The 18,596-nt window shown below is 47.5% G+C and overlaps 1 protein-coding gene across 3 annotated transcripts in view; it reads right to left on the reverse strand.

The window, feature by feature from the left end:
- Nucleotides 1-2,962, reverse strand: part of IL17RD (interleukin 17 receptor D) — a 67,298-nt gene extending 64,336 nt beyond the window's left edge. For 2 of the 3 annotated variants that reach the window (XM_082412230.1, XM_082412229.1), the window contains exon 1: nucleotides 2,725-2,962. In XM_082412230.1, coding sequence (XP_082268356.1) covers nucleotides 2,725-2,850 — 126 coding nt within the window. In that variant the 5' untranslated portion in view covers nucleotides 2,851-2,962. The remainder of the gene's footprint in view (nucleotides 1-2,724) is intronic. The other variant, XM_082412231.1, reaches the window with a different exon arrangement.
- Between the last annotated feature and the right edge of the window lie 15,634 nt (nucleotides 2,963-18,596).

An 18,596-nucleotide genomic window follows, 5' to 3' on the forward strand; every position in this document is an offset into this window, starting at 1 on the left:
CGGACATGAATCAAATACCCAAGTAACTGTACACCAGTACTTACTGGGCAGCCCTCTGACAGAGCAACTTCCGTAAAATCTTACCTAGGGAGGTAGGGGCAGAGGAGGCTTCCTGCAGGAAGTGATGCTGGAGCTGAGAGGGGAGGCTGAGAGGTAAAGAGAAGGAACACAGGCGGAAGCAGCATGTACAAAAGCCCACTGCGGAGAAGACACTGGAGCTCACTGCTCTGATCGTGACCCCTCCCCCACCCCCCTGCTTAAAATCTATCACTTCATACAGGATTTAGCAGGAAGGCTGCAGGGTCCAATTGGGTTCAGCCAAGATTTACAGGGCTCCAGGCTCTGAGCTCACCAACATGAGGTTAAGCGTCTGGCTAAAGAAACTAGTCTGAAGACGCAGATGTGAACAAATACTGACGATGTAGTCTGGTGAGAACCAAAGGCAAGGACCTGCAGGAGAAGGCGAAGCAAGGGGAATGGCATTCAGAAGGCTTCCTTGAGGAGGCATCACCTGAGCTGAGTCTTAGGCCAAGCAGGGGGTCCTCAGGGGAGGAAAAGCTATCCCAAGAGCAGGGAAAAAGCATGCCTTGGCAGCATGAGGGGCACAGGAGTTAGGGAGCAGGGTGGGAGGGCCAGGGGCTGAAGTTGGAAAGGTGGGTGTAAGGCAGGTGGAGAAGCTGGGTCAGGGAAAGCTGGTGGCTCCATCAGATGCATCAAAAGGCCAGTCCAGGAGGGAAGGAGCCACGTATCAGGTTGGGAAGAGCTTAGAATCCAGGAGATGGCCCTGAGGCTTCCATGCTCATTCAAAAAGTAGGTGAAGATGACCCCAAGGAAAGGACTGTGAGGCCAAGGTAGGAGCTGTTGAGAAGGTCACCGCCAGCATGAATGTGAAGCCACTGGGATGAGGGCCACCATTAATCCTGTGGGTGTGCAGGTTTAGGGGCGAACACATTCCCACAGAGAGCACAAAACCGCCAGCTTGGCTCCTCTGGGGCCCAGCTATACCCACAGCATTAAAACTTCACAAGGTCTGTGCACTGACACGTGAAGCCACCTGGGCAATTGCAGAAAAACAGCAAATTGGGCTGATCCACCTAGGCCGTCTTATGAAAGTTCAGAATAAAATATCTGTGATGCTGTTATTCAAAAGCCAACACAGCAGTTTAGATCCAGAAAATTTAGGATTGGTAAGTCAACATGGGAAAGGCTTAAGGAAAACTTTTTGATCTAAAAACTGAGGAAAACTTGGTATCTATTGAAAAAAAAAACAACAACAACAAGAATAGTGGTATTTTTACTAAAATAGGACAGTAAGAAAATGTGATGTTTTACTCAAATCGGAAGGTTACATTCACTATGGGGTTGGAGAGAGGGTGGGTTATAGCTGTCTATAGCACAGCTATTGGGTTTGAAGACATTTCAGCTACTTGGTTCATACCTCATTTTCTGCACTGTGTTTCTCTGAATGCGGGGCAAGTGAGCTGGAGGCACCAGCCTGTGCCCCTAAAGGGGTGTCAGGTTCTAGGCCTCGACTGCTTGAGGTCGTTCAGAGCACCCCACAAGAGGTGGGTGGACGTTGTTCGAAGAGAACTACCCCATACCCATCCCTCAGAGCAGTAGTGCCAGGGCAACTAGGAAATCCCATTTACTCCTGTTTTCCAGGTGAAGAAATTGAGGCTCATGGCTGCCCAGAAGAGCCAAGGTCATGTTCCACGGCTGCCTGAGTGCAAAGCCGGTGTCCCCTCCACAAGGCTGAAGGCCATGAGTGCCCTGACACCAGGCTTGCCCTGGCTTGGGTGGGAGGGGTGCTGGGCAGATGGACGCAGTCTCCAGGTCCTCCGGCCGCCCAAGCCCAGGAGCCCTGATAGAAACTCGGGACGGCAGCGTCCCCGCGCACACACCCCCTCCCCATGTCCCACCGCCCAGATGGCATCGAAGAAACGCTGGGTTAGGGGCAGAGGGCTCCAAGCACAGGACAAAGTCGGTGAACCCCTCCAGTCTCGGCTCGGGCACCTGCCCGAGGGGACAAGCTCATTCCTCCCTTTGGCCACGAAAAATATCCTCAACTCAAGCTGGATGGCGGTGGAGGTGGGGGCGGTTATCCGTGAGACCGTTCGAAGGGCTGGATGCGGGAGCAAAATCTACCAGCAAGTCAGGAGTCTGAGGTGGGGGTGAAAGTGGGGTAAGACGGCCCGGCCCAGAAGGAACAAAGCGGCCCCGAAAGGCGGGGGGGGCGCACCCCTCCCCAGCACTCAGGGTCCCCCGCCTGGCAATCCCGGGCTTTTGCAGAGCTGTGGACCGGAGGTCCGGAAGAAGACCCCCACTCCCGTTCCAAAGCGCCCCCCACGCGAACAGCTCGGAGGATCCCAGCCCGGGGCCCTGTGCCCTGAGGGGGAGGAGGTCCCGGGCCTGAAACAAAGGGTGGGGCGCCCCCCTCCTGCCCCACGCCGGGCGCCCCTCTCGCCCGCCCTCCTGGAGCCGGACCCCGGCCGGTGGCCGCGCCTCATTAGCAACACAAAGCCGGGGTCGGGCGGCCTCTTTCAACCCAGCAGAGGCAGGCAGACGAGCGCCCCGGGAGGGAGGCAGGAGGGCGGGAGCAGCGGGATCCCAGCCCCACCGCGCACTCTGCGGAGAGCAGGCAAGTCGACGCGGGCGCCACTGCCCGCGAGCACCTGTGCCCCCGCGCTTTAGGGGACAGCGAGAAACTCGCTGTCCTCTCCTTACCCTCCAGCCACAGGTGTCGGCGCCCCGCGTTCTGCTGGAGCCGCCTGCGGCCACTGCCAGCTGGGAGCCGTTGAGGCAGGCGTTGACTGTGAAGAAGACAGAGCAGAGCTGCAGCCACGGGGCCATGGCCGTGCGCTCACCCAGCCCGGCCCTACTCTGCTGCCCGGCCGCCTGCCGCTGGCCAGCCCGGAGTGGGCGGTGGCGCTGGCGGCCGCGGCAGAGCTGGCGGCACCACCGAGCATGCGCTGCGGGCCCTCGCCCCGCCCCTTCTCTCCGGGGCCCGCCCCTAGCCTCGACCCTCAGATTTTGGCCCCGCCCCCAAGTCTGGCCCTTCCTCCTGGCCCCGCCCCGACCTCTAAGCCACGCCCCCACAGCCCATCTCCGAGTAACTTTGAGAAGCCTGCAGCTGCAGTTTTTTCCCCTCACCTGAGAGGTCTTTTTTTTTTTAATCCAGGGATTTTTCCACGTAATGCCTGCTCCCTGCAAAACTCGGGAAAACAAACCAAAAAAAAATGATAATAATAGTTAAAATAATAATTTACAAGCGCCTACTATTTGCCAGTCCTCTTCTTGAATCCTCTCAAACACACCTGAAAGTGTCAGTAGTATTGTTATTCCAGTTTTCAGCGCAGAAAAGCTAGGGTAATGTGGTGGTTAGAGAAATCCTGGCTGGGACCTCGGACAAATGACTAGCTCTCTCCCCGTTATTGTTCCCTCCCCCTATAAACTGGAATAATAGAGCAAGTGTCTTAGTCTGGGGAGGATTCTATTGGTTAACACATAACAAGCATTCAACAAGTGCTACAATCTACTGTTAACTGACTTGCATAAAGTCACAGAGCTGGTACCTGCCAGATCTGAGATTCAAATTCAGATTGGCAAAAACAATACTCTTAACCACTACACTTGTCAAACTTACTCTTGTGAAGTAGGTAGTACCTCTGTTTGGAAAAGGAAGCTGAGGCTGGGAGAAGTGAAGTAGCCAAGATCATCCAACTTCGCCACAAGCCCCTTCCCCCTTTGACTTGTCTCTGTGCTCTTGAATCCCACCTCTTCACCTTTCTCCATTGTCTTATCCCTCATCTATGCCACCACCTCCTCCTCCACAACAGCTTCCAAAGGGCTTTTCTTGCTTGCACTTTTGTCCCAAATACAATGCATTTCTCCACCTTGGATCCAGAGTGATCTCCAAAAAGGTGTCAGAGCACTGCCTTCTCCTGATTAACAATCTTCTGCAGTAGCTTTTATTCAATGGCCTTTAGAATAAAATCTGCACTGACCTCCTCCTCTCCCATGTTATCTCTTCCTACTCTGACTTCACTACTTGGCTCCAGCTACACTGATCTCCCCGCTCAACCTCAACTTGGTTTTCTTGTCTCAGTCAACCTTGAAGACTCTCACCTTTGCCAGTCCAACAAGGCAGCCTCCTCTACATGACTCTCTCCTTCCAGGGCCTAGAATTCCCCTCCCTCTCCTGTCTGCCTGGCCTACATGAGGTGATAGACAGCTCAGCTGCTACTAACACTGAGTTCCTGTATTTTCCACTGTGGCTCCACACACCCTACCCATACCTTGTACTTAAACTCTCTGCAGAGGCAGAAGTGGCCCAAGCTTAGCAAGCTACCCTTGTGGAGACAGTAATGCTAGCAGAAGTCCTGGTGATTGGCTTCGGAACCAGGGAGCAGAGCCAGCTTCCCTTGAACTACAGAAGCTGGAAGTGGGAGACAGTGGTTACCCAAACCTGTCCTCCCTTTCTTGCTGCCAGAGAAAGGGAGGACGGGTTCCCCAAACAACAACTGGTGGTCCAGTGGGTAAGACTCCGCACTCCCAATACAGGGCGCCTGGGGTTCAATCCCTGGTCTGGGAACTAGATCCCGCCTGCATGCCGCAACTAAGAGCCCACATGCCGTGACTAAAAGATCCCGCACGCCACAACAAAGATCCCACGTGCCACAACTAAGACCCGGCACAGCCAAAATAATAAATACATAAATAAATAAATATATATTTTTTAATCCACCAGAAGACCCAGGTGCTGAGATTTCCTGTTCATGTGCACCACTGGACAGGAAATGTTTTATTTTTCATCTCATCACCAGGATATTCAGGAATTCAGCCAAACCCAGCATCACTGCTTTGGTCATTCAGAAGAACCAGGATCCACAGAAGGCTGCCTCCGGGGTAACCTTCTCTGAATAGACCTCACGCGGTACTTTGCTCCTGTGGGGAAGCTGTAGACTTGATGCTCTGCTTTCTTCCAGACTTCTGCCCATCCTCCCTGACTCCCCTCTGGGTCATTCCCAACCCCCACAGCCGGGAGCTGGGGATGTCAGGGGTTTGGCCACGAATGTCAGGAGTGCCAGGGGCTGAAATGAGACCAGGACCACATGGGTGTTGGTGAAGAACCCGGGAAACCAGGAGACTACCTACTCCTTAGGCTCTTTAATCTCTATGACATTCCAGCCTAGACATGTGCCATAATTTATTAACCAGTCCCCTGCTAAGGGACTTCTATTATAATCAGGGATTCAAAAATATCCTCACACATTTATCTTGATACACTTATTCAGCTGTTTTCTTAAGATACATGCCTAGAATCAGAACTGCTGGATTACGCACATTTAAAATTGCCAAATTGCTCAACATCTCATTGCAGTCTTAATGGGCTTCTCTGGTTGCTAATGAGGTGGACCATGCTCTCAGGTATTTAGAGGCCATGTGCATTTCTTCCTTTCTTCTGGAGTTGGACCCCAGAAAAGGATCAGTATTTAGAGCTTATGATAGAGGGAGAGCCTTAAGGAGGGTACTGGGGAGAGGAGAGCGTTTCTTCTTGAGTTTCACTCACATCACCAATCACCATATGATTGAGTGACTGGGGAAGGCAGAGCAAAGGCTCCTACATCCTTTCCAGTCTCCACACCCACCGACTTTTGAGTTCCCTCCTGCCCACAGCTCGCTGCCCAGTCCGGCAATTGACAGCCTCTGAAAACATGCTACAGAATTTAGAGAGCGCTCCAACTTTTCTACAGGAGTACAGAGGACACAAGAAAGAAAATGTCTAAGTGCCTACTCTACAACATGGTTAGAATGACATCCCTCAAGACCAAGGACTGAGAGGCCCTTCTGTTTGCCTTCTAGGGAGGCCACAAGCATGCATGTGGCGGGCAGGGGCGGGGGTTGTGGGAGGGAGGGTTGGGGTGGGAGAACCACATACATCAAAGGGAAAAATTTGGTCAGGAAATAGAGGCAATAAATTGGCATTTGGCAACATCCTCCCCATTCTGGTCTTCTTCATTAATTCTTTTCCTCTCATCCCCTCTTTTTATTGTGACCCTTCAGAATATTTGTGAGGCTGCAGGAAGTGAACCTCTGTACTAGAAACTGAGATAAAATGAGGAGGCCAGGCTCCCACAAGGCCTCCATGGTCTATCCTTCCTCTAGGCCACAGCAGAGCCCAGCTTTGTAGGTGCCCAGAGGATGAAGCCCTCCCCAAATACAACACGTAGTCTCACCCACCACAGCTAGGGCTGTCTGTGGCCCAGTCACAATTTAAGCCACCCCTCATCATCCCTATCTGGTTCACCTCTCTGCCACCAGTACCCTGCACTCTGCCTGACACACATCAGTGGGCAAGAAACTGTTGCTGCCTCCATCCCTGGTTGGAATGAAGCTGGGGATTAAACAGATTAAATCACCTTAAGCCGTTGATGAAATGCAAGTATATTTCCCCAATTTACCTAGAAACTAAGCAGATAAGAAAAAAAATCCTTAACACGAGGATTGGATTTTGTTAGGAGTCAAATTATCCCCTGAAACATAAGAAAAGATAAAGTGATCGTGGAAACATTTTGTATCCTGAATCATTTTCAGCTGAGAAGAACTAAAAACAATTTTAATGAACGGTGGTTAGAAGCCGTGGGCCAAAATTCTGATTTATTTTTGGTATTACGATGTACACGTATTATGCACTAATCAAGGCATTAAAGGTAAAGTGTGTCCTCCACCCCATCTCCCAGCAGGCCGAGCGTACAAGTTTCCCTGGGCTTTGGGGAGAGCTGATACCCTCCTGAGAGCCCCGCCGATGTCAGTTCGGCCCCGGGCAGTCTTGCCTCGAACCGGGTAGTTGTCATCATCTCCGCTTCACAGATGGGGAAGCCAAGACTCAGCCAGGAGTTCCCAGACTCATCTGATCCCCCAAACTCTGACTGGGGCGCTGGCCCGCATCCTTCCGGAGCCGGCCTTGGCGCCGCCCAGACTGCCCAGAGGCCCAGGGCGGGGGCGGGCGGAAGACCCGGGGCGGCCGACCCAACCCCGCGCCCCGAAACCCCCGGACACGCACCCCAAAGTGCCGCGGCCATTACACGGAGTTCACGCGTCCACTGCCACTTCCCGTTTCTTTTGCAGCGCGGGGAGCCCAGTCTCCACTGTAGCCGCCAGAGGACGCGAGTGGTCCAGGTTGGAGACGCCCAAACAATCCCGGACTGCGCCGCCGCGAGGACACAACGCTTTAAGCCATAGCCCAGATGCAGGAGCAAAATGCTCGCTGTTACCCAGAGCTGGTGCTAAGTTTGCGTGGAAGTAGAGTTCAGGAGGCGGTAAGAAAACAAGGTTAAATATGGGCTTTCAGTAACAGTGTAGCTTTGGGCAATTCAGTTAACCTCTCTGGATGTCACTTTTCTTAATGGCCACACAGGAATGACATGGATGCAGACCTCAGTGGGTTTTTGTAAATCTGAAGTAAGCAAATGGCTATGAGTTGTAAACCAGGACTTGATGGAGGCAGGCCCAGGGGCAGCTGGAATCCAGACAGTAGCCAGGGGAGGTGGCCTCCTCTTGTCTCCTTCTGGAGCTCACACCCTGGTTTGGATATGCACTAGACTGGAAGGCTATGGCATAACCTGTTTACCATTCATTCATTCATTCATTCAACAAGTGCTCATAGAGTCCCTGCACCATATCAGGCATTACACCAGAAGCTGGGGACCAGTGTGAACAACACGGACACTTTCCGCAACAAGACACTGTCCCAGTTGTCATAGAACCTACAAGCAAACATTCCATGGGGGACACTGGCATTACTCAAATAACCACATGACCAGGGGATAATTACAAGTAGATGGGTTGTGTCTAAAGAAGCGATGCCTGGACTTTCCTGGTGGTCCAGTGGTTAAGAATCCGTGCTTCTACTGCAGGGGGCATGGGTTCGATCCCTGGTGGGGGAAGTTCTGCATGCCACGCAGTGCGGCCAAAAAAAAAAAGACCAAAAGATAAATAAAGAAAGAAGTGAGGCCTGAGCTGAGGTTCCAAGTATAAGAGTTACCTGGGCAAAGGTGAGGGGAGCAGAGAGAGGAAGAGTATTCTGAGTAGAGGGAACAGCACAGGCAAAGGCCCTGGGGCAGCAGGGAAGGTGGCATCTTCAAGGAACCAAAAGAGGCCAGTATGGTTGGAGAGCAGGGAGGTGTGGAAAAATGACTGGCAGTGGTAGGTAGACGGAACTTTATGCCCTATTTTGAACCTAAGAGTACCCAGCAGCTTCTGAAGGGTTTAAGGGCAATGGCAGGGCTGTATTTTGAAAAGGTCCTGGTACCCCAAGTGCTGAGCACAGGGTACTACCTGGCATGTAGTCAGCATTTGACATATACTTGTTGAATGAATGAATAACCAGGATCATTGCTGAAATTCTGGGATTTAATGTCTTGAATGCAAAAATAATTTAAAAGCCTGGAAAAACATCCAGCCCTACTAAAGCTCCAAATCATACAAATAAAATAAAATTCATAAAATTTTCTTGTTGTCTTTTAAGGTTATTTCTACTGTAAACTCTTTTATTATTTTTAATAAGACTACTTTGTAGAACAATTTTAGATTTACAGAAAAATTGAGAAGATAGTACAGAGAGTTCCAATATATCCTGCCCCTAGTTTCCTTTATTATTAACAAATTACATTAGTATGGTACATTTGTAACTAATAATGAACCAATATTGATAAATTATCATAAATGAAAGTCCATACTTTATTCAGATTTCCTTAGTTTTTACCTCATGCCCCTCTTCTCTTCCAGCAACCCATCCAGGATACCACATAACATTTAGTTGCCACGTCTCTGGGTCCTCTTGACTGTGACAGTTTCTCACACTTCCTTGTATGTGATGATCTTGACAATTCTGAAGACCATTGGTTAGGTATTCAATATTTTGTAGAATGCCCCTCTATTGGGATTTGCCTGATGTTTTTCTCATGATTAGAATGAATATTATTAATTTTTACCTTAATCGAAATTATACGTGTACAAAGTTTAAAAAGGCTTACTAGTACTAACAGATGTATAACGGAAAAGCAGTCCTCTGAACTGTCCCTTATGACTCTCACTCCCCAGAGCACCATCCTTCAACAATTTTAGCTGTTTTCTGGCATTTGCTGCCATATTTCTAAGTCCTGTGCTGATCTTGCCTTTCTTGACTGACCAGTTTGGACACTGGCTCCTAATTTCCTGCTCTTCATGACACATGCGAATTGTGCTCTCTTTAAATTCCCTTCCTCTAGCCCCCCACTGAGGTTTGTGCTGGATGTCTTCCCTCAGCCCTTCCAGACCCACTCTGACCCGTACAGGCCACATCAATGGACTCTCTAACTCTCGGGCTTCTGGGTGTGTTGGGACACTGCAGGGAACAGGCAGGCAGCTGGAGGGGGGAGGGAGAGTGAGCAGAGATGCCCATGCCCTCAGTTACCTCTGTTAGGTTGCTGCATCCTTGGCTCCACTCTCAGCACCCTCTCCATTTAGTTCTCTCCTGTTTCTGACAACTGCTCCTCCACTTTGCCTTCTCAGGTGTGGTGGGGCGGGAGTAATGGCCTTCGCTTGTAGTTTCTTTTCACTGCTCAGGCAATCTCTGAAATTCTCCTCAAATTACCCCATTTAAAAGCTGTTTCTTGTTGGGATCCTGACTGATATATTACAATTTTGGTTAAGTCAATATTCAGTGTTTATATTATTATGACCATATGAAACATTATTCACCTTTAAGGCAAATAGTGTTTGACGATGGAATTTCCTTTCTTGATACAACTATTTTGGGGTTTTGTGTGTGTGTGTGTGTGTGTGTACTTAGTATATACCTTTTTAAGAAATTTTTTTTAATTTATTTTAATTAATTAATTTATTTATATATATTTTTTGGCTGTGTTGGGTCTTCGTTTCTGTGCGAGGGCTTTCTCTAGTTGCAGCGAGCGGGGGCCACTCTTCATCGCGGTGCGCGGGCCTCTCACTGTCGCGGCCTCTCCTGTTGCGGAGCACAGGCTCCAGACGCGCAGGCTCAGTAGTTGTGGCTCACGGGCCTAGTTGCTCCGCGGCATGTGGGATCTTCCCAGACCAGGGCTCGAACCTGTGTCCCCTGCATTGGCAGGCAGATTCTCAACCACTGCACCACCAGGGAAGCCCACTATATACCTTTTTAAAAGACTTTTGCTTTGTGTTATGCCCTCCTTGTTAAATCTTCCCATACAGCTTTCCACAAGGGCAGGTTCCATTTTATACCAGGACCATCCTCCCCTGGAGTCCCCGTGTTCCTGCCCCAGTCAGGCTTGGGTGTTCTCTAGGTCTGCTGCCCAGCTGTCATTCCCTTCCTTCTCTCTTGTGCTGGAATCCTAGGTTATGTTTCTTTCTGGGTTTTCTCACTCATTTTGGTGGCACATATCTTTCATTAGCTTCTTGAGAAAAGGTGTGGAGGAAAATTTTGTGAGACCTCACATGTCTAGAAAACATCTTCATTAAACATCACGGTTGATTAATAATTTGATTGGGTATTGAATTTTGTGTTGAAAGTAATTTTCCACTGGACTGTTGAAGGCATGGCTCCTCTGTCTTTCAGCTCCTGAGACTGAGGTTTAGAAATCCGATCACATTTTTTATTCCTGGTCCTTTGAAAGTCAGTCAGTCTCTCTGTCTCTGTCTCTCTCTCTCTCTTAGCTTTTAAGCCGCTCTCTTTATCCCTGTTGTCATGAAGATTCACAGGGATGAGTCTCTTCATTCATTGTGCCCCTTGACTTCTGGGAAATTCTTCTGAGTATTTTATTTTATTTTTAATTTTTATTTATTTATTTTTTTGGCTGAGCCACACGGCTTGCAGTATCTTAGTTCCCCGACCAGGGATTGAACCTGGGCCATGGCAGTGAAAGCACTCAGTCCTAACCACTGGGCCAACAGGGAATTTCCCTTCTGAGTATTTCTTTGATATCTTCCTCCTTTCCTTTCCCTCTGCTTACTCTCTTTTTGGAAATCCTAAGTTGGTTGATAGGTATGCTAAGTTTATCCTCCAATTTTCTTTTCTTTTCGTTTCTTTTCTTTTTTAATTTGGCTGGGCAGTGTGGCTTTCGGGATCTTAGTTCCCCAACCAGGGATCGAACCTGGGCCCCCAGCAGTGAAAGTGCCGAGTCCTAACCACCGGACTGCCAGGGAATTCCCTATCCTCCAATTTTCTTATTATCAACTATTTCCCATCTCCTAGTCACTTTATTCCATGCTTTTGAACATTTCTTCAACTAGATCTTCAAACTCTAATGAATTTTTATTTCAATTATTATATTTTTTAATATCCTATAGCAGCTCTTTCTTATTTAGTGATTGTCCCTTTTTCAGAATATCCTGTTCTTGCTCAAAGAAAGTAATTTCTTCTCTTGTCTCGCTGAGGAATAGTTTTTTTGAAGTTTTCTTCAGTTTCCTCCAAATGCCTTTTTAAAGTTTGTATGAACTTTTCAAATGCAATCAGCTTTTCCTGGCTCCTCTAAAATCATTCTTAAGGAAATGGACATGCTATGTTGGCAGGTTAGGATTTAAACTGGGCCATCAGCATCCAAAAACAAAGATCCCAGACAGGTCACACCCGTCGGGAGAAAAGAGGCCCCACTGAGACACTCAAATGAAACATGGTCAATACACAACCTGGAGCAACCGTGCCAACTCTTAGTCATTTTTTTGGGGGGGTGGGGGGTCTCACAGGTACACTTGTTCATGCACGAGGGCAGTGGGACTGCTGCAAGTCAACACGATGTCCCACATTCCCTCAACACAGCCAGACCAATGTCTTGTGCAAGGAAAGCTGGTTAATGATTACCATGAGCAGGTGCAGGACTGGAAGCTTTCAAGGTTTTGCTTCTTTTATCAGCACTCCTGAATTTATAAATGATGAAGCCCATCAATCCTATTCCTACCCAAATTTTCTGGTAAACTTGGGTATAGTAGGGCTTCATGGGGATCCAAACTTTTTTTTTTTAATAGTTTTAAATTTATTTATTTATTTATTTATTTTTGGCTGTGTTGGGTCTTCGTTTCTGTGCGAGGGCTTTCTCTAGTTGCGGCGAGCGGGGGCCACTCTTCATCGCAGTGCGCGGGCCTCTCACTATCGCGGCCTCTCTTGTTGCGGAGCACAGGCTCCAGACGTGCAGGCTCAGTAGTTGTGGCTCACGGGCCTAGTTGCTCCGCGGGATGTAGGATCTTCCAGGACCAGGGCTCAAACCCGTGTCCCCTGCATTGGCAGGCGGATTCTCAACCACTGCGCCACCAGGGAAGCCCCGCAAACATTTTCAATAAGGCTTTGAAGCATCCTGGTGCAGGACCAAGCTCAGGCAGCCCCAACCCACTCCGACGACTCTGAAAGGTCACTGAGCACGCAGGCACTCTTACCCATTTTATTTCTCCAATTATAGTACCTACAATTTTTAGCTCTCCATTCACTTTCTTCCACCAGATTTGTTGGGGTTTTTTTTTGGTTGTTTTCTCCAGTACCATCTTGAACCTAAATGATATGGCTTGTGACATATACGAATGCATAATCACAATAATTGGCATTTACGTAATCAACTGTTTATTTAGCAAGCATTTATTGAGTGCGTGCTGTATGCCAGGCACTATGTAAGGCACTGGAAAAAAACATGCTCAAGGCCTTGAGGTCCCTGCTCTCCAGGAACTTACTGTCCAGGGCAGTGGCTCAAGCTTAGCAGAGCCCACTAAGCCTGGGGGCAGCCACTGCAGTTCCTTATCAGATTAAGGATCTGAGGTTCAGGGAGGCTCCCTGGTTGGCCCAGTGACATGCAGCTATTTGGAGACAATGCTGCATCATGAACCTAAATCTTCCTCTTTCACATTTTGTTCCAAAGCCTGGGGGTGTAAAGAGAAGCTGGAGAAAATAAAATGCAAAAGAAGGGTTCAGAAGAGACAGGAAGCTGTGCTAGAGTTCTTCAGAGAAACAGAACCAAGAGGATACACACACACACACACACACGTGTATATATATGGAGAGAGAGAGGAAGAGAGGGTGAGGGAGAGAGATTGATTGATATACTGCAGGAATTGGCTCACAAGGTTATGGAGGCCGAGAAGTCCCACATCCTGCCCTTTGCAAGCTGGAAAACCAGGAAAGCTGGTGATGTTATTGAGTCCAAGTCTGAAGGCCAGAGAATCGAGCCTGTGTAAGTCCCAATCTGAATCTGAAAGCCTGGGAACCAGGAGAGCCCTTGCCCGAGCACAGGAGCTGTGACCTCAGCTCAGGCAGAGAGAGAATTCACCCTTCCTTACCTTCCTGTTCTATCTGGACCCTGAACAGGTTGGCTGATGCCCATAAGCCCTGAGGAGGGATATCTGTGGGTCTCAATTCACCAGTTCCAATGCTGATCTCTTCTGGAAACACCCTCACTGACACAACCCATCTATCTGGGCCTCCCTTAGTCCAGTCAAGTTGACGCATGAAATAAGCCCTACCCGCTGCTGCCCCTCGAGGCTCCCCCACCCCATTTACATTTTAGCAGGGACCAGCTCAGGGCAAGTAGCCAGGAACTGGGGCTTCAAGGCACCTAGGGAAACAGGAGAGAAGAGGAGGAAGAGACACACTGTGCACCTTTTACAGTTGTTGGTAGCATCTTCTCTACTCCTCTGGAGTTAATCTTAATGGAGGAAAATCCTCACGGCTGAATAACTTGCTCACCTAGAAGCAGTGGCGGCCACCCTGTGTGTGAGAGTCTTATCCGGTGTGCCCTCTGTGGCATGGGAGGCCCAACCAGCGCCCCCTCGGTTGTGAAAAAACACAATGAGCCCTAATTCTGGTCTCTCTCCCAACCTAAGGCCCTGGAGCAGGAAATTCTACAGCAAAAGTTCACTAGAGATGGAGCAAGGAAGTGACAGATTGCAAAAACAGCAACAGAGCAAGGCGTTGAGCCAAGTTCATGAGCAAGAGAAGTCAGCTTCAAACCAGCAACAAAAACAAAAATGCACAGAGCTCCGGGAGGGCCCGCATGCGCCCTCCTGGCCAGGCCGCTTCCCCCTCCCATGTGAGCCGTCCTGAGGATGCAGGTGAGACAGCTGCTGGCACCCCTGCCCCGGCAGGTGGAATCTACTGCAGGTTAGGATAGGCTGGGTTTGGAGGGAAGAGGAGTGTGGGGTAGAATGGTTCACCATCCCTTCTCTGGAGAGGTCAGATGATGACTTCCACAGGCCTTCCCTAGTGTATGTGTGTATATGTATATATATGGAAACTGAAAATAATTTCTTTCTTTGTTGCTGGCTGCTGTTCTGTAATGTCTCACAGTGTTTCCCTGGGACTCTCCAGGCGGTCTCATTTACTGCCTTAGTTGTGCTTCCAGCTTTGTTCATGACTTCCAAACTGCTTTCCATAAAATTGAGCCATATATACACTGGCTACTCTTGACATAATTTGTACGTTTAAAAGTATGCATATATTGTCGAAGGCCCATGTTGAGAATGGTGTGCAACGCCATAGACTGGATTCCTTTTTTAAAAACTGGCAACATTTCAAGTGCATTTTTTAAAAAATATTTTATTTATTTATTTATTTGGCTGCGTTGGGTCTTAGTTGCAGCATGTGGGATCTTTAGTTTCGGCATGCGGGATCTAGTTCCCTGACCAGGGATGGAACTCAGGCCCCCCGCATTGGGAGTGCGGAGTCTTACCCACTGGACCACCAGGGAAGGCCTTGTCCCTTCTCTTAAAAAATAAATTTTTAAATTTTAAAAAAGTTTTAGATTTACATAAAAATTGAGAAGATAGTACAGAGTTCCCATATACCTCACACCCAGTTTCCCCTTTTTTAACATCATATATTAGTATGATACATTTGCCACCATGAATGAACCAATATCGGTACATTATTATTAACTAAAGCTCGTACTTTATTCAGATTTCTTTTGTTTTTATCTAATGTCACTTTTCTGTTCAAGGATCCCATCTAAACATCACATTACCTTTCATCTAGTTTCATGTCTTTCTTAGACTCCTCTTGGCTGTGATAGTTTCTCAGACTTTCACCTTCTCATTTTTATTTTATATACAAGTTGCTGAAGTTAACTTTACAGTTTAGTCTTTTTTTTTTTTGGCCGGAAATGCAGTCAACCACTGGACTGCCAGGGAATTCCCCAGTTTAGTCTTTAAGTAACAGAATATTCAGTGGGACTGTGACTGAATTTAAAGAGTAATTAACATAGCCAGCAATGGATACAGTAACTGTTGGGACTGTGTGTGTCTTCATTTTGGAGAGAGCATGAAGCCTTCTTCATTTCTTTTCTTATTTCTTTTTCTTGGCTGTGTGGTATGGCATGTGGGATCTTAGTTCCCCGACCAGGGATGGAACCCGTGTCCCCCCAGTGGAAGCACAGAATCTTAAACCACTGGACCGCCAGGGAAGTCCCGCTTCTTCATTTCTAAGATAAAAAGCTGTATCTTGTTAGGTGGAATTATAGAGAGGTTTTGTTGTATGAGAGTTCAAATGTGTGTAAAAAGGAGCATATGAAAGGTGAGTAGACAAAGAGGTGGACTCTGCCAGATATCAATTGACTGACCCTCAAATCTAAAATTCATTCTTCATGACCTGATATGCAGGAATGGAGCTGGTTCCGTTATTTTCTTTGGTCAGCTGGCACCATGTTAAACTTTGCCAGTAGAGGGTGACAGAGAGATGCTGCAGGAGGAGAAGGAAGGCCTGGTCTGGTGTGTTCCTTCTGGCAGGCTCCTACAGTGTGGGCTGCTTTTCCTATCACTCAGCTCCTGCAGCATAGATGGCTTTTCCAGCTCCTGCTGTGTAGACAGTACCAGACTCCCCAATACCAGATTCTAGCAGCTGGGCTCCTGCAGTGCATAGCAGCCAGAAGCCCCATGGCCCAGCAGTCTCCCCTGGCACCCCTTTTGGGCAGTTTCATAGCAGAACGCCTCCAGGGAGACACCTCCCCATGAACAGTTTTCCTGGCACCATAATGGATGGATTTCTGGAAAGTTCTGACCACACAGCACCCACCATCAGTGAGACATAGCCGTGCCCTCTCTAACAGGTCTGGATCTCGGCTCTGGGAGGGAGGCTTTTCCTTGGGTTGTCTTTCTCAGCCCTAGGCAGTGGCTGCTCCTGTTACAGGCTCTTCCTGTATTCTTTAGAGTTCTTTCTACTTCTTAGTAGCCAATTCCTCATTTCTCCAGGCTCTTGTTATAGTTAATAATACTTTACATTAAACTTTCCTTGTTCAAATTTCTGTGTGGTTTCTGTCTCCTAACTGGACCCAGACTAGTGTGCACATATAATAGTTTCAGAATTGCTAACTCATTCCCTTGTGAGAGACACAGAGAGAAACAAATTTAGTAACTAAGCTATGATCTTTCTGTATAGTCCTTTTCAACTTTAGTCTTATAGTAGCCAGTCAAAATATTGTTTTCCAGAGTTACTTATGTTAGGTCTTTTCTTCCCTACCTCCTCCTGTGTGGTTACATTATTTATTTGTAATACATTTATTTATTTATTTATTTATTTATTTTTAAAATTATTTATTTATTTTTGGCTGTGTTGGGTCTTCGTTTCTGTGCAAGGGCTTTCTCCAGTTGCGGCAAGCGGGGCCACTCTTCATCGTGGTGTGCGGGCCTCACTATCATGGCCTCTCTTGTTGCGGAGCACAGGCTCCAGACGCGCAGGCTCAGTAGCTGTGGCTCACAGGCCTAGTTGCTCCACGGCATGTGGGATCTTCCCAGACCAGGGCTCGAACCTGTATCCCCTGCATCGGCAGGCAGATTCTCAACCACTGCGCCACCAGGGAAGCCCTTGTAATACATTTAGATTCCTTGCTGCTGGTGTTCTGTTTGGGGTTTTCTTCTCATCCTGGTTGATTTGAATGATTTATTTATTCTGGGAGTATATGAACAATTAACCTGGTTCCATAAAAGTGTACAGGTATACTCTGAGAAGTGTTGTGGTTCCATCTACCTGCTCCCATTCCCTCCTTCTTTCCATCCCATTCCCATCCACCCACCTTCTATAAGTATCCAGTCTTTTTAGATTCTGGTTTAACGTTCCTGGAATTATTTTGCCATTTGATAGATGGGGGCCTATAGATGAGTCTCAAGCCTTCCTAGAGGGCAAAGACTTAGTGTCATATTCCTCCTGTCCTTGCTTTGTTTGAAGGCTAAGGTGAGCCCATCCCAAAGCTCAATAAAAAGAAATATTTGCTGAAGCTGACCACTGAAGGTCATGTTGGAGGGCAAATTGGTCATTTCTATTAAAATGTATGAATTTCTAATTTCTACCACATTGCCATTCTACTTCCCAATATTTAACCTTGGGGGAAAAAATCACATTTGTGCACAGGTAGATGTGTTTTGTTTCTATAACATTATTTTTAATGGTAGAAAACCAAACCAAAAACAACTGTAATATCTACCAATAGAGACTTGGCTAAAAACATACAATGGGGATAGCCAACCTGGCACAGTAAACAATGCAATGAGTTTGTTTGTTTTAACAAGGTAGAGCTATAAGGAACTTAGAAAAAGCTCTAAGACATATTGATGAGGGAGGGGAGGAGCTAAATAGAAAAAGATAAATATGTTAGAATACCATTTATGAAAACCAACAAATAAATAAAACAATACCACATATTTTATGTGGGTACATATATATGTGTAAAAATCCATAAGAAAAAGGTTTGGAAGCATGTATATCAAACTGAAAAAGTGATTTCATTTGGCAGGGGCTGGGGTGGAGGAGACTGGAGATTTGGGGACAGGATTTCAAAAGAAACTTTGATCTGTATTGTGTTCACTTTGTCAATATTAATGTGTTCGTGTGTTATTTGTATAATTAAAAACAAACAAATAGGGACTTCCCTGGTGGCGCAGTGGTTAAGAATCTGCCTGCCAATTCCGGGGACAGGGGTTCGAGCCCTGGTCCGGGAAGATCCCAATGCCGCGGAGCAACTAAGCCTGTGCGCCACAACTACTGAGCCTGCGCTCTAGAGCCCATGCTCCGCAACAAGAGAAGCCACCGCAATGAGAAGCCACCGCTATGAGAAGCCCGCGCACAGCAACGAAGACCCAACGCAGCCAAAAATAAATAAATAAAATAAATACATTTTAAAAACAAACAAACAAATAAACAAAACGCTGACTACGTTAACTAAATCTCAAAACCCTTGAAAAGGGACTACAACCTATCGTGGAAACAGGTGACACAGTCAGTCAATATCTGCCCTCCTATAGAAAATTCTGGAAAATGACAAGGAGCCCCTACCTCTCTCTCTCCCATAAAATGTAAATCCTTTTCTAAAAGTTGCCTGCCACTAAGGCTTGCTGTCTGCTAATAAAAGCAAGTAATGTAAGTAATGCAATAAGTTGGAATCTAGATGCACAGTGAACACCATATACCCACCACCTGTGTTCTACAGTTAACGTTTGACTAGTCCTGCTCTATCACATTAGATCACTGAAATGTAAAACCCCAGTTTACATTGCTGCTTTGATTCTTTTCTTCGCTGAGCTGTAGGATGGATATTTGACCCGAGGAAAGCAACTAATAGCTAAGGACAGAGTCCAGGTATCCCAAGGCCTTTGCTTTC

Source organism: Balaenoptera physalus, assembly GCF_965194825.1.
Source record: "Balaenoptera physalus genome assembly, chromosome: 11".
NCBI classification, from domain to species: Eukaryota; Metazoa; Chordata; class Mammalia; order Artiodactyla; family Balaenopteridae; genus Balaenoptera; species Balaenoptera physalus.